This window comes from Drosophila pseudoobscura, chromosome X, assembly GCF_009870125.1.
Source record: "Drosophila pseudoobscura strain MV-25-SWS-2005 chromosome X, UCI_Dpse_MV25, whole genome shotgun sequence".
In the NCBI taxonomy this organism is placed as follows: Eukaryota; Metazoa; Arthropoda; class Insecta; order Diptera; family Drosophilidae; genus Drosophila; species Drosophila pseudoobscura.
In genome coordinates, this window is record NC_046683.1 from 56,503,201 (window position 1) to 56,518,294 (window position 15,094).

General features: G+C 52.2%; 2 protein-coding genes across 2 annotated transcripts; both read right to left on the reverse strand.

The window, feature by feature from the left end:
• Positions 1 to 899: 899 nt before the first annotated feature.
• LOC117184397 (serine protease 1-like) lies at positions 900 to 1,730 on the reverse strand. Its single transcript, XM_033381513.1, has one exon. It carries the CDS (start codon positions 1,728 to 1,730, stop codon positions 900 to 902), a length of 831 nt encoding a protein of 276 aa, XP_033237404.1.
• An 11,591-nt stretch (positions 1,731 to 13,321) lies between these two features.
• Positions 13,322 to 14,857, reverse strand: LOC4812580 (putative phosphatidate phosphatase). Its single transcript, XM_001352351.4, has one exon. It carries the CDS (start codon positions 14,806 to 14,808, stop codon positions 13,831 to 13,833), a length of 978 nt encoding a protein of 325 aa, XP_001352387.3. The 5' UTR covers positions 14,809 to 14,857; the 3' UTR covers positions 13,322 to 13,830.
• Between the last annotated feature and the right edge of the window lie 237 nt (positions 14,858 to 15,094).

Sequence of the window (15,094 nt, forward strand, 5' to 3'; positions counted from 1 at the left end):
AATAATACGCAAAGTAGCAATAGCTACAACACCGGAAAAAAAAGGAACGAACGCGTCGGGAATTCAATGCAAAGCGGCGTCATCTGTTTATGATTTATATATTTTTTAATATTTGACTGAGCGACAGGCAGACAGACGGCAGGACGAACGGATAGACAGCCTGGCGACGCTGCCTTTTTTTTCTATTTTTTTTTTTGGTTTTTTTTGGTTGCTTCAAAGGGAAGCCCCCGACATTTGTTATTCATGGGACGAAAATCAACGCCAAACAAAATCAGCCACCATTAGACAAGCATTTGTTCGGCAATTCCAGATTTAGCTCATTTCATTCTCATCTCCTTCCTGTTCCTGCTCCCGCTGCTCCTGCTGCTGCTCTTGTTCCTGGTCTGCTCCATTCACCTTCTCGACTTCCTTTCTATTTCGAGTTTCTTTTGCTAAATTTAATTAATTTTCACGCCATTTCCGCAGTGTCTGCGGAGCTGGGACTGGGACTGCGACTGGGACTGGGCACTGCCTTGAAAGGATTCTCGCGCAAGGCCAGAAATTTCTCATTAGCAGCTGCTCGACCCAGAGAAAAAGCGCACAAAATGTTCTCTAATGAAATGTTTGCTCGCCACTCGTGTCACTCGCGCATCCGTTTTGGCCCAAGCGGCTGCTGCTGCTGCTGCTGGGGGGAGGGGGTGGGCGTTGGGGAGTCCTGCCGGAAGTGGCGCTGAATGGAACGCATTGCCAGCCGAGCTGCTCCACTTCCGGCCAAACTCTGCGCCTTGATTAGTCTTAATTAGATTTCACCTGGACGGCGCCAAGCAAAAGAGTTGTGTGCCTCCCACCGCCCCTCCCCCAAAGACCCACCAAAAGAAAAGTTAGAGGTCTCATCGAATGATCCTTTAATGCAAGACCTGTCACACATCGTCAATAATGAGGGATCGTATCCACTGCGTGTATTCTGTGAGTCGGGTGTAGACCAGCAGCCGGTTCTGACGGCAGTCGAGCTGGCTGGCAAAGGAGGCCACGCCGACGATCACCCGGAGGTCGCGCAGGACCAGGGGACTCCCCGAGTCCAGCAGACAGCTGTTGTCCCCTTCAGCCAGGGCGGTGCACATCATCGAGTCCTGAATGATCTGGCCGAAGCCACTCTTGCGGCAGAAGTGGTTGGACTTCGCCTCCACCTGAATGAGCCGCAGCTGGTTCGTGCTCATCTGGGCGACGTGGTGGCGCCCCCAGCCCGCCGAGTATGTCCACTCGTCGATGTAGGGCAGGCGGATCTTCTGGCTGGGCAGAGACACGGCTCTCACCCTGTCCGAGAACCTCACATAGCCCGTTCGGATGAGGGCCAGGTCGTGCTTGAAGTCCTTGTTCTTGGGATTGGTGTGGACGGCCTTGCTGGTGACGTGCTGCGTGAAGAGGGACTTGTCGCGCTGGTAGGCGCCGTAGTTGACGGCGATGTGGGACGCGTGCTTGGTGCACGAGGCCACCGTGACGACCCAGCAGTGGGCCAGAATGGCCCCCGCGCAAAACCAACTGCCCTTCCTTCCCCTGAAGTCGATGGCCACCACGAAGGGCAAATCGGTCTCCATTACCTCGAAGCCCGCCTCGAACACCTTCTGCTTAATGTCGAGCAGCGGTACAAACCGTATAGGCACGGGCTTCAGAACCTGCTCCACTAACCCATCGCCCGTCGCAAGGAGCCAGAGGCCCACCACACCGAAGAGCAGCAGTGTTGTCTTGTCCATGATTGATCAACGACTTGGGCCACCCAAAGACCTCCACTTGGCTTTTATAGCCCCTCGGACCGGACTCCCGCTCCACAACTGGCCGACCAGCTGCTGACAATCGGTTTCCAGAACTCGTCCGGAAACTCGATGCCACCAATTCCCCTTTTGTTTACTTCTGCAGCAATACGGCTATTGATTTGCACTTGAGGTTTCTGGGAACTGCATATTTGCTGACATCAACAGCCGCGGAAACCGAACACAGCGATTCCAGGCTCGGGATCGGCTCACATGCCTTTTCCCAGAACTTAAGCCATCACCTCCGCACCACATGCTTTGGCATGGCAGATGATTGGCGTCCCACGTCCCACATTAATCTAGCGGGGAAGGGTTTGTCTCGCCTCACCCGAGAGTCACATTGGGAGCCCGATGGAGAGATGGAAATTCCTCCCACCGCGCAAGATCCAGCCATCCTTGTCTTTGTCTTGGCACAAAGTGCAATAAACAGGTCCTTTTGAATCTCCTGCAGCTGTTCCTCGCCGAAGGAAGCCCGCGTTAACCCAAAAATTATGGGCTTCAAATTAAATTTTCCGACTCCCATTGGCTGCCTGCCTGGTGTGTGGTGGCTGGCGCTGGCGCTGGTTCTGGTCTCGTGTTGTTTTTATGGTTTATGAAGTGTTGCGAAAGTATCTACAGATATAACTGAAATAAAACGGAGTCAAGATACACACACACACATACAGAGAGAGGGTACATCGCACATCGCACTCGCTGCATCAGCAGAATGGACGGAACACTCGTACGGATTGGGGCTGAATGGAAATCAGGGTGTGGCGTGGGGCACGGAGACGTGGATGGTTGGCCACTTGTGAAACAACATGCAAAAGGATTTTCGTCGATTTTCGAGTGCTGTACTCTCGTATCTGTGCTCTTGCCACATGTGCTACGCGAACTGTTTCAGCCACCGTGCAACCCCCCCACCCCCCGCACCCACCCACCTCCTGGATAAACATTGGTGCCTCTTTCTCTTGCTCTCGTTCTCGTTCTCTGTTGTTTTTCCATGGCTACTTGCGACTTTTTCCGCATTTTCCTTTCTCTGCGCCGCTGGCTGGCTGCTGGCTGCCTCGCTGGCTGGCTGGCCATTTGGCACTTCTGTTATTTTGTATTTTCCTTAGCACATTTCCCTGCCTGCAATCCCTCCGCCATCGCCATCCTTCGCTGTGTTCTGTTGTAGTGCTCAGCGGCATTTATTGTTTCTGGCGTCAGTTGTTGCACTTTTTTCCACTGGCAGCGGCAGCGGCACCGGTACTGGCACTTCCACTGGCACTTCCACTTCCTTTTCCTCTTTGGGGCTTGGACACATCGCGCTTTCTCAGCATTTTTAACAGTTTATTTGGCCACGGCATGAAACTAACCAGCAGGCACTAGTCCTCCTCGTCCGAGTCCTCGTCCGAGTCCCACTCCTGGGGCGGAAGGACAGCTCCTGGAGCCCTGACAGAGGGAGTGTGAGAGAGTTCTCAAAACTGTTTCGCAACTCTTTCGACGCAGTCATAAATTAAACAACTGACAAATCAAACTCCCATCAAATGGTCCGTGTACACAGTGTTTCAAGGGCTAAAACAACACAGCCAGGCAGCCAGCCAGCCAGCCAGGCAGCCACAGCCGGAGAGCCACAATAAATCTGTATGGAATCCTCAAACAATTACATGGCCGCGACAGGGAATATGTGTGGGGGAAGGGAAGGACGAGCCATAAAAAGACAAACTGCAAGCGCAGCAATGCCAACAGCAAACAGCAAACAGCAAGGAATCGCATAGCGCCGGAATCGTTGCACAATTAACAAAATAAAAGGCGGGGGCAACGGGGCAACGGGGCTGGGGGCACATTTTATGAGATTCTGATATGCCGCTTAGCCGGGGAGAAAGGACAAAACCACAGGCAGGCCAAAGGTATGCTCACATACTGGGGGGAACGGGCCGAAACCGTTTAAAGTATGCAACAATAATTTGCGGCTCTCACGCGCCTTGTATCTGCGTCCCAGCAGGCACCTGACCAGCAGCCACTCCTCATGGGCCTCATGGGCCAGGGGGTGGCCACTTTGCACTCCTTCTCTCTCACTCGCTGGGCATCATTTTCGGCCCTTTTGGCATCTATCTCTGACCGGTCCTCAGGCTTTCAGCCTTTTCGCCCTTTCCCAGTGTTCTTTCCCTTTTTCTTTCCCTTTTTCCCATTTTTCCCCCATTTTTTCCCATTTTTTTTTTTTTTTGGCTGCTGCGGCAAATATTTTATATGCGTTGCATTGCTCAGTGAATCCTTGGGCTGCCTTTTGGCCAGTTTTATTGCCATTGCAGATGATGGACATTTGGCGTTGGCGATTGGGTGCTCCCCTTCACGGACCCCGCTTGGCTCCCTCAAATCCTTGTGCTCTCTGGGCCCGTTTTATGTGCTGCCTGACGAACTTGATTGGAAGTCAGCGAATTTCTCTCTGTTCCGATCCCTTTGCCATTCACCCGGCGTTTTTTTGCCGTGTCCAGTCACTGGGCACTTCACTAACAGCTTTGAGTGTCCACGCAAACCCCACACAGAGACTCCTCTGTAGAGCTCTGCAGAGGATGAGATGGGGATTGCTGTGCAGGAAGAGCGTGTTTGGCATCTTCAACTGAATGTTGCCACTGCTGATGTTTCTTGCTGCCGCTGTCGCTGCTGCTGATGCAGCACTTGGCCGAAGAAGAGGCAAAACACTGCAAGCTCCTCCCCAAGGTTCGAGTTCATGTTTTGGCCGGAGATAGTCGTATCTTTGGTGCCGCAATAAAACAATTTGACCGAATTATTTAGCGGAGGAAAACCCTGCAAAAGTCGAACATAAATTTTTTAAATATGTCCTTTATCTGCCTCCATTTCGGCAACACATTGATACGCGACAAGCTTGCAGCCTGCGGCAACCGAAAATGACATTTCAAAGCCAAACCGAAAACATATTTCGCCTACAACATTTTCGCGTATTTTCATGAGCACTTTCGTGGCCGCCAACGCTGGCGGGGATCTGGGCTGGGAACAGGCCTGGCTGGTGGCTGGTGGCTGGGGGATGGGGGATGGCACGACCCCATGGGGGGAGATGGAGGTGATGCAAATTATGCATGCGGCCATGACGACACACGGGTCGTATGTGTGATAAAAACCCCCAGAGCATTTCGAGTGCGGTTAGGCCGGCAACCTACTGCCTCCCTCGCAGGGTGGCTGCAGGAGTCCGACCCGAGCTCCGGGGTCTCTGTGCCACAACATCATCTCATTAACAATCAGGCCAAGCGAGAGGAGAGCGAGAACGGGTCCGGGAACGAGAGCGAGAACGAGGAGCAGATGAATTGGGGACAGGACATTACGTTCGACGTACGTACGTGTCGGGGCTCAAATTTCAAATCAGTTTTCCGTGCTTCGCTTGCCCCTCGTTTTTGGGTGGGGGGGGGGGGGGGGGGGGGGGGGTGCCCGTTCCACTGCCAAGCGACCATTATTTAAATTCAAAAAAGCGATAACGACCGGGTAATGATGAAGTGCAGCAACAGCAGCATCCGCCGCCAGAATGGCCGCTGGACACTGCAGCAGCCAACAATCGACTGCAACACAGGACACAGAATACAGAACACCGAGCACCGAGCATCGAGTACCGAGCACCGAACACCGCACTGAACGTTGCAGGCGTTGGCCAAAATTGGTTGCGCGTTTGGGTCAACAGATGCCAAAGTCCTGGGGCCCATAAAGAGTGCGGAGGCGTCGTTGGTTCGGTTTTGTGACAGGGTCAACATATTGGCAGTAGTCCATGATGAACGAGGGGCCGCGTTTCCGGGCGTTTGCCCGGACAGGAGCCGGAGCGTGCGAAAATGAGTGACAAAGTGGTCGCGGCAAGGGTTTTCCTACGGCTCCCGCAGATCATTCCGCAACACTCTTTAATATTTCTTAGCCGGCCCCACACTCAGCCACCCATCTGCTGCTGTAAATCCGCCTTGTCTGGCGGTCGCATAAAAATATCTAAAATATGCTCGACAAACGCATCGTTTGTACCCGCCCCCCAGCACCACCCAATGGCCCGCTGATGCCATATAAATAACAGATTTAGTGGCCTCAGCCCTCGGTCTCGGGCGTATTTTGTTTGTTTTTAGCCCTGAGCCTTTCGACCAACAGCCAACAGCCAGCAGCCAGCATCCAAGAGCCAGACAGCTGATAACGGAGTCGGCTTTGTTGTCGTTGTCCCAGACTAGGCGCAGTCATGGTCGTGGTACTGGACTGGTCCTAGTCCTGGGCCTGAACCAGTTGCTTTTTATGTGTCATAACACTGGCGACCATGGACGTGAATGCGAGCCTAGACACAGACACAGACACAGACACAAACGTGGATGTGGACGTGGCTAAGGACGTGGCTGTGGACTGTGGACTGTCGACAACGTTGGCGGCTTTTAATGGCTGGCCAAACTGGCGCAAAAAGCAAACAGGAGCTCGCAGGACGAGAAACAGGGCAAACAATGGCCGCGCCATCATTGACTGCGTTAATTGCTGTCATTCATTTGAAAAGTCATAAGCGCGATTTTTGGACCTACCCGGCACCACCTACCACCTACCACCTACCGCCGCGACCCAACCCCCGGCCCACCGACCTTCCGTTCGTCCTTCCTGCCGTTAAAAGTGATGATTATGCGTTCACTCTTTCGCTTTCGCTGCGGCGATTGGGGGCTTTGGGCCCGTCTCTTGGCTTCCATAACATTTAACGGGGGTTCGCTTTGGTTCGCTTTGGTTCGGTTTTATGCTCTCTTTCACCCCCTCCATCATTGCTGTCATCATCGATGGTCGGTTTGGCTCGCTGCAGATCTTAATCCCCCACTGGGGACGGGGCCAAAAACAATCTGCGCTTTACTCTTACTTTTATGAAAGCCCCAAACCCAAACCCACAGCCAAACCCACAGCCAAACCCCCAACCAAACCCAATGCCAATGCCAATCCCTGCCCCCATTGACATTCCCTTTCAGCCATGGTCATATTATCTGCTTACTTAGACTCGAACCCAAGCCCCGAACCCCGAGCCCCGAGCCCCAAACAAGAACCCATTGGTACTCCTTTTTCCCATTGCGATTCCTATTCCTAAACCCCGATCCGATCCGATCCCTTGGCAAATCCAATTTGGCTTCTAAGCCCCCGACATTTTTGTTCTCGTTTATTGATTCTGGCCCTCCCGAATGGGCAAACAGATGAAAGGGTTACAGGAACAGGAAGTACCACGTACTGTGTGGTTGTCATTATCCAGGAGGACCTGTCTGGGGTGGGGCTGGGGGGTTGTCTGGGTCTGGGGGCGTGGTGTTATGGCAGTTTAATAAGCATTTTAAAAACGGTTTCATTTTTTGAGGGCTTTTAGATTTGCAGATAAGAGTGTACCCCGCCCCTGCCACTGGGTGCATCATTGACGTGTGCCTCCTCCTGGAGTGGAGTGGAGTGGCGTGGCGTGGCGTGGCATGGAGTGATGTTGCACTTGGCTTTAACAAGGGTACGCATATTGAAATTTTAATGCAACCTCCTTCTCGGCCAGAACAGAACGGATGCTCGGATATGTATACTCGTACATAAATTCCGCTCGTGTGGTTCCCAAAATGCATTACGGCCAACAGCTTCCTCCTGCTCTTTGGCCCCGGCTAAGCTAATCAAGGGCTGAGCCAACAATTTACTTAGCCCGGCACTCATGACCCCCAACCCCCCCAACCCACACCCCGACTCCCAAATCAAGGGGAGGGCGGTGGTCTGTGGCCATTTCCCGCCGGTGCTTCCATCATATCAGCCTCGGTCTCGCTGGTGAGAGTGGGGCTGGGGCTGGGACTGGGACTGGGACTGGGGCTGGGACTGGTGCTCCGTTTTAGTGTGAAGCGCCTTACATCCTTTCGTTTCGTTTCGTTTGGTTTGGTTTGGTTTGGCTGCGTCTGTCCGACGCCTCATGCATAAACCAATTTGCTTTGCATAAGCCCGGAGGGAGAGGTGCACCCCAAGTGAGACCTCTCCTGCAATTGCTGCAATTTTCCGACTTCACTTTATGCATTTATGCGCCTTTGTCTGCGGCCTCGGCTTCGGCTTCACCTCTCTTTTTATGTGCGAGTATGTTGGGTTTTTGTTTGTGCTGCTCATCGTCTGCGGCGCTGGGTCATTAATTTGGAAGCGAACACCTCTTGAACCAGCCCGTGAACCCCCCGTGAACCCTCAGCCCTGGCCAATCAGTCGGACTGCAGGGCCTGGGCCTGGGCCTGGGCCTGGGCCTGGCCGGTCGAGTGGTCAGCCCTAACCCCCCCGTCTAGGTTCTTAACGGCATTTCCCCAGTGAGAAATTAGGAAATTGCATTTTCTGGCAAAGCGAACGGACAGCAACGTCGTAACGGAATTTACGCGATGCACTCGCACGGACAGAGGCACGGACACGGACTCGGATACGTACTCGGAATCGGAATCGGAGTTGGAGTCGGAGTCAGAGTCCGTTGAAGATTTGCTATCGGCCACTGCAGCCAGAACTAATGGGGGAGGCCGGCAGCGCCGGCGGCAGCGGCGCACAGCTTCGACAGCTGGAAATTGCCAAAATGTAAATTTTCATATGCCCAAAAGCAGCCGGAATGGGGCCAAGGGGGGGGTGGGTGGTGTGGAGGTGGTTTCTACGAGGCATATAAATTTATTGCCCGCGTACGCGAGACCCAATCCCGTATCCACACCATCATCATCATCATAATGATGAGGATGATGATCATTGCTGTGGCAGTGGCTGCTCCTAAAATATTCATAATCAACGCGGCATTAGCAATGGGTCTGCGTTTTCATTTCGTTCTTCGTCCCTGCCACACACACACACACACACACGCAGAGAGAGAGGGGGGGCTCATCAATGAATCAGCATCGGAGCTTGCGGCATAATTGGGGCTATGTTTTAGTTATGATCTGTGCCTCCTTCGTGGGTGGAATAGAAAAGGCAGGGCGGGGGGGATGATTGAAATAGTTGCTAATTTATGGCGTTGCAAAGGAAGCAACGCCGCATGCCACATGATTCCATAAAGTTCTGCCTGCCCCGTGCATTTTAAATCAATACAAATCGAGTGCCGCATCCCGGACCTATACAATACGTACTGTCTTGTCTCCGCTGCTCGTCCCTTGCTTTGTCTGGCGCTGTCTTGTCTTGTCTTGTCTTGTCTGGTGTCCCCTCCCCTCCGCTCTGTGAGGAGCCGACGCGTCGGTCGGGGACGACAATAACAGCCATTAAGTGTGGCCAACACGTAACCGGGCAATAAACAAGCGTGACAAATGATGCTGCTAAATGAAAGTTGATTGCCAGTTGACGGCCACACCTGTTTCGACTGCTGTCCTGGGTCCCGGCAGGAGGAGCAGCATCACACCAGGAGCAGGACATCCTCCATTCAGCCGGGCCAACAATCAAAATTGTCAGAGCCATCGAAAAAGAAAGCCGGGAATGGAAGAGCCGCGAAAAAATCACAGCACGAATGCCACGCAACGCAACGGAAGTTAGCATCGCATCGTCCTGGTCGTGGTCCTGGTTCTGTCCCTCGTTCTGGCTCTGGCTCTGGCTGTGGCTCTCGTCCTGGCTCTCGTCCTGTGCCAGCAATATTAATAATGATGGCGGCGACAAAACGCAAAATGGCCGCCGCACAGTCGTCCCCGTGCCCGTGCCCGCGCCCGTGCCTGTGCCCCTGGCTCTGTCCTCCATCCCTTAGCTGTCACGTGTCAAGGCTGCGTGTGATTTCTACGACAGGACATCGAAAACGGAAGCGAATTCCATTCCATTCCATTCCATTCCGCGCCAAAGGCGAACGCTGAAGGTGACAAGGAAGGAGGAGGAAAATGGGTTGTTTTCCACGATTGTTGCTGCAAGATCTCTTGTCTGCTGTCCTGCTGCTTTTCATTCAAATTGCATCGTTGCAGGCGCCCTTTTTGGGAGCCCCATCTGTCACATTGTCACTTGGACCTCGCCTGTCTTCCCTGTCGAAGGATCTGCCTGGCCTGTCGATGAACGGGTGCCCGTAGCACGTTGCACGTTGCATGCTGCATGCCGCATGCTGCCCGCTGCCCGCTACCCGCTGCACGATGAAATAAATAAGTTCACAGCAGGCGGAATGGAAATGGAAAACATTAACGATGCATTGTAAAGTGTCACATTAATTTAAACAAATTGAAAAAGAATGCCTGAATGCCTGAATGCGAAACACGGCACGGGTCGGGTCGGTACGGGACGGGACGGGACGGCACGGCGCACAACTTTTCCGACGACGGAGAGCTCTGATTCCGCACCGTAATCTGCCACAACTTTTAGATTAAAGCAATGCCAATTGGACAGCCATTAAACGAACTTGAGCCAGTCCTGGCCCGGGCTGTGGTGGCACTGGCTCCTCTGACTATGGCTCCACCTTGGACAATTTAAAACTCCCCCAGGTTGTCAGGGACTGGTGCGGTCTGGTGTGGTTTGCTCTGGTCTGGTCTGGTCTGGACTGGTAAACCATTCCCCAGCCATCGCCATCGCCATCGCCATGGCCATGGCCAGGCAACAGCACTAGCAAGCAAATTACTAATTGGCAAGCAAAACGCTCTGCTTGTTGCCCAACAAACAACGACAACGGAAAGGCAACGGCAACGGCAACGGGAACGGAAACGAGGAAGAGTCTCTGGAGTGCTGGCTGGGACTGGGAATGCGGCTGCGACTGCTCCACCACGATGAGCAGCAGAGCAGCAAAGCAGCAAAGCACCAAGGCAGCAGAAGGGTGGCAGCTCTACGAAGGTGGCACACATGGCACACAAGCTTCATTAACTCAAACTATGCTGCATTTTGCGATTATCAAATTGTCTTTACACACATGAAGCCAACGATTGGAGCAGTGCGGACCCAGGCGAGGCCGTGGCAGGGCGGGGCGGGGCGGGGCGGTGCATGAGTTAAGAGGGAGGTGGAAGCAGAGACACTGATGACTGCTGATGGCAAATAGCAAGTGGAAAAGCTGGCCAGGAGTGCAAGGAGGACAGCAACCGCAAAAATATGAAGCGCATGTTGCAACAACGCCAACAGCAGCAGCAGCAGCAGAAAGAGGAGAAGGAGCATCAAGAGGAGGAGAGGAGGAGTACGAGGAACAAGAGGAGTGGAAAATCCCCGAAATGCTTTGGGATATTTTGTTGAGCAAACAACCATGCAAAAATGCAGCAGACGATGCGAGAGCGATGTAGTCTGCACTCCTGTACGATGGATGCCTGATGCCTGATGGCTGATGGCTGATGGGAGTTGGATGAGTCGGTGCTTCGCTTTGAATGAAGGGTGATATAATGTGGAGTGACAAACTGCCCGGACTGGACCCCGGCACCAACACCAACACCTCCACCGCCACCGCCACCGACACCGACACCGACGGGCCGCATTATCACACCTGACGGTGATTAGAGAGATACACGGATGCTCTGTTGGTCTGTTGGTCTGCTGGTCTGCGGTGGCCTCTCTTAAATTTGCTCAAGAGTTACGTTGAAAGCAATTGATTGAGAGTGCTAGTTAAACGGGTGCCCTGATTGATGGCCGCAGAGGCAGACCCAGACCCAGACCCAGACCCACCCCCTGATTGCCACTCCCTGACTCTACCTAATTCCTGTCGCGTTACGTGGCCAAGTCTCAGTGTAAGTCTCCGTCTCTGGCTTAATGAACTCCGCCCAGGCCGCAAATAACTCCGATTGCAACTTGCTCGGAAAAGTCTATGCCCGCATCTGGCCTTCCCGGGCAAAGCAGAGCGAAACAAAAGTTTCGCTAATGCCGGATTTGGGTCACTGTGTTGGATTGCAGCTAAAACTTTCCGAACCCTATCCCTGGCCCCATTCGGGGGCTGCGATGCAAATATTTTCCCATTTAATTAACGCATGAAAGCAGCGAGGAAGAAAGGGGGGGAACGGAACCCGGGCTAGTGTGGCAGGGACTGTCGCAGCAGATTAAAATAAATTGCATAGAAATTTATCATTCGAATCTCCCAGCCAGCCAGACAACAACAACAACAACAACTTGACACAGTTGCAAAAGTTGGCAAGAAAGTGGAGCTTTGGGTCAGTTTCCCTCTGTGCCTGTGTGTGCCTGTGTGTGCCTGTGTGTGTGTTAGCCACAATTAATCATAATAAAACCAGGGAGAATCTGGGATAAGGAGAGGGAATTAGGCGGAGAAGGAGCGAAGCGATGCAAACAAAAAAAGAACCACAATTTTCTAGCATTTTCTTTGCCATCAAAATAAATGAGCCAATTAAGCGGCGGCCGATGCTACTCGTACCTCTGCCTACCTTCTTCCTACCCAAGCACTATCCATCCTCACCTGATGAGGGTGCCAAGTACCGCAGAAATCCCCAGGCCAGGCCAGGCCCAGGACCGGCCCAGGACCGGCCCAGGACCGGCCCAGGACCGGGTCCAGGTGTTGCGCATCATCATCAGCCAGAGAGTCGGAGATGGCTTGGTCCTTTTCGCCAATTTATGCCAAGGCTGTGGAAATTTATTTATATCTCTTTTTTCTCCTGGGGGCCGCGGCCGAGAGGTGGGTGGTGGGTGGTGGGTGAGGGAGAGGGAGAGGGAGCATTCAGAGTCTGCGGCCGCCTTGTTGACTGAGGTTAAGTCGTTTGAAAATTTGCTGCTAATGAAACTAAAAGAGCCGCTAATTGTTGGCCCGTTGTCAACGACGACGACCGCGCTCTCTCTCACTCTCTCTCTCTCTTTCTGTTTCGGGGGTCTTGGGGTTCGTTTCGCGAAATTAGCTGCGGCTGCCAATAGAAATCAATGCGGGGGCCCTTACAATCCGGGCGCGAGTGAAACTATTGAAATATATTTGTAAGCGACAAGAGCGGGTCAGGGGGGACCCTTAGTGGAGGGAGACTAGTGCCCCACACTCAGAGAAAAATGGCACAGTAATAAGAAATACATTTTCCAAGAATATAACAATAATTCACTTTAATTTAAATATAAATAAATATAAATTTAATTTTTAAAATATGACACCTTATAATATAAATAAAATATTGAATTTATAGCTTAATATGTTTCATACTAATATTAAATATTATCAAGACTCCATTTGAAAATATTTGTTTTGATATCAAAGTGAAAGACTATTTATATTGAATAAAAAATTAAATGAGATACTTTTTGCATATCGCTTAAATAATTGTATATTAATTACCAACTGGTTTTAGCTGCTAACGCCTTGAATACGAAAACATTACCATATATTTTAGATATGAACAATATTCAATTCAATATTAAACTTAGATATAAAATTTATAGAATTTAAATAGGACAAATTTTCAACTTAAAAATGAGAATAATTTGAGTTTAAATGGAGAATATATTTAATCTGAATATGAAAATATTTGATTCTAGTAAAATATATATTTCTTTTAATTGAAATTTCAGGCCAAGTCCATTTGTATCAGTTCGTAAATCGAAGTGTAAATATTAATATTTTGGGGGGTTTATTCGCTGGGCTGGGGTGCGCTCGCCGGTTTCGTTGGAAATCTATTTCTGTTCTGATACACAAGGCAAACAGATCGAAAAATTCCCCGACAAAAGACGAAAACAGCTTTATAGTAGACGCTAATTACCAGATTTGTCTTTATTGCGTTACGGGCAAGTGTTTTGGCAAGTGCGTTGACAAACGCCACTCATTCTACTCAAATATTTGCACAGTTTTTTGCGTTTTATGAGCAGCCGTGAGGGGAGCGCAGGCCTGAATTCCTGGGAGAGCGGTGGAGCGGTAGAGGGAAATTGGTAGCCTGATATTTTAGCTGGGAAACAGAGACAGAGACAACCGCAAGTGCCAGGGGAAAAACTATGATTGTTGTGCAACGTTGAACCTCATTCGATTGGAAGGCTGTCCGCTAATCGTCAGTTTTCCACTCGATCGAGCGTTTGATCGATCTTGATGTTTCCAGTTTCCACCGACTTTTCGCACAGATCTGAGGAGGTGCAGATGCATTGAGCGGTTCATAATGATCTGCCCACAAACAAGCCTTGTTCGCTTAAATACTTTTAATTTTACTGCCAACTGCGTCGCTTTAACTTAACAACTAGAAATCGCATAGCTTAAACCGAGCCTCAACTAATTAGAGCCCTGACACGTAACCTGGCACAAATCATGCGCCAGCTGGTGGCTCTTCCCTGCCACAGCTCCAACTGCGAGTGCATCTGCCTCTGCCTGGCCCTCCTTCTTCTTCTCCTTCTCCTTCTCCTTCTCATTTGCATTTGCATTCGCATTTGTTGACGCCGTTGCTTTGGTGGTCCTGTGTCCCTCCTCGAGCCTGGCCGCCTGGACGACCACAAAAGCAGTGCCGGCCCCCAGCAGCGAACCGGCCACAACATCCGACCAATGGTGCTTGTAGTCCATGACACGGCTAATGGCCACGAACCAGGCCACACAGAGGCATCCCAGCTGGAGGACGGGCCCCAGAAGACTGCCCCTCAAGGGCCAGCGGCGGTGACGCAAGTGAAGGGCCAGGAACACCAGGCCGTAGAAGGCCATGGACGAGTGACCGCTGGGGAAGGACACGTGTAGGCTCGTCAGCATCTCCTGGGTGGCCCCCGAGAGCTCGGGCCGGCAGCTGTAGGCCTCATGGTAGACCAGGCCACCACGGTGCGCCTCATCCGAGCAGTTGCCTCCATCCGGAAACTGGGGCTGGCACACGGCGAAGAAATGCGGTCTCAGTCTGCCGATGGTCTCCTTTCCGATGCTCTTGAGGAGATTGTTGAATACGTGGCCGTAGAGGAACCAGCGGATGGTGTTCCACAGCGGCCAGAGGTGCCGCCAGCTGGTCACTTCGCCCCGGCGCCAGGTCAGGAAGCTCTCGAGCAGGACCAGGAACAGCAGGGGCAAGTGCACTCCCAGCCAGTGCAGCAGCGTGGGGCTCACGGTGCTCTCGCGGTAGGGATACATCAGGGTCTCGTCGTTGCAGAAGAAGCCGCGCTGGGTGGTGGGCCACCAGATGCGCTTGAAGTACGCCGAAAGGATCAGGAGCAGGGCCAGAAGGGCCAGGTCCACCAGCAGGCGGCCCGGAGGCCGAAGTTGCAAACTGAAGCTCATGGCGTCCGGACTGTTCGAAGCTCTACGCTCCACTGAGCTACGGTTTGGTTGGGATCACAGTATTTGAGTAATGTAAGCCCCAAGCCACAAGCCCACAGGCCCCCATCCCCAGCCCCCAGCCCCCAGCAATCAGAACTGGGTCTGATTTGGACGCGCTTGATTCGTATTATTAATAAACAATTCGCATTGTTATTGCCGCCGTTGCTGTATTTATAGACTCCCCAAAGCCAGAGCCAGAGCCACAGCCAAAGCTGGCTTCGTTCCGTCCGCCGAGCGGAGAACCCCG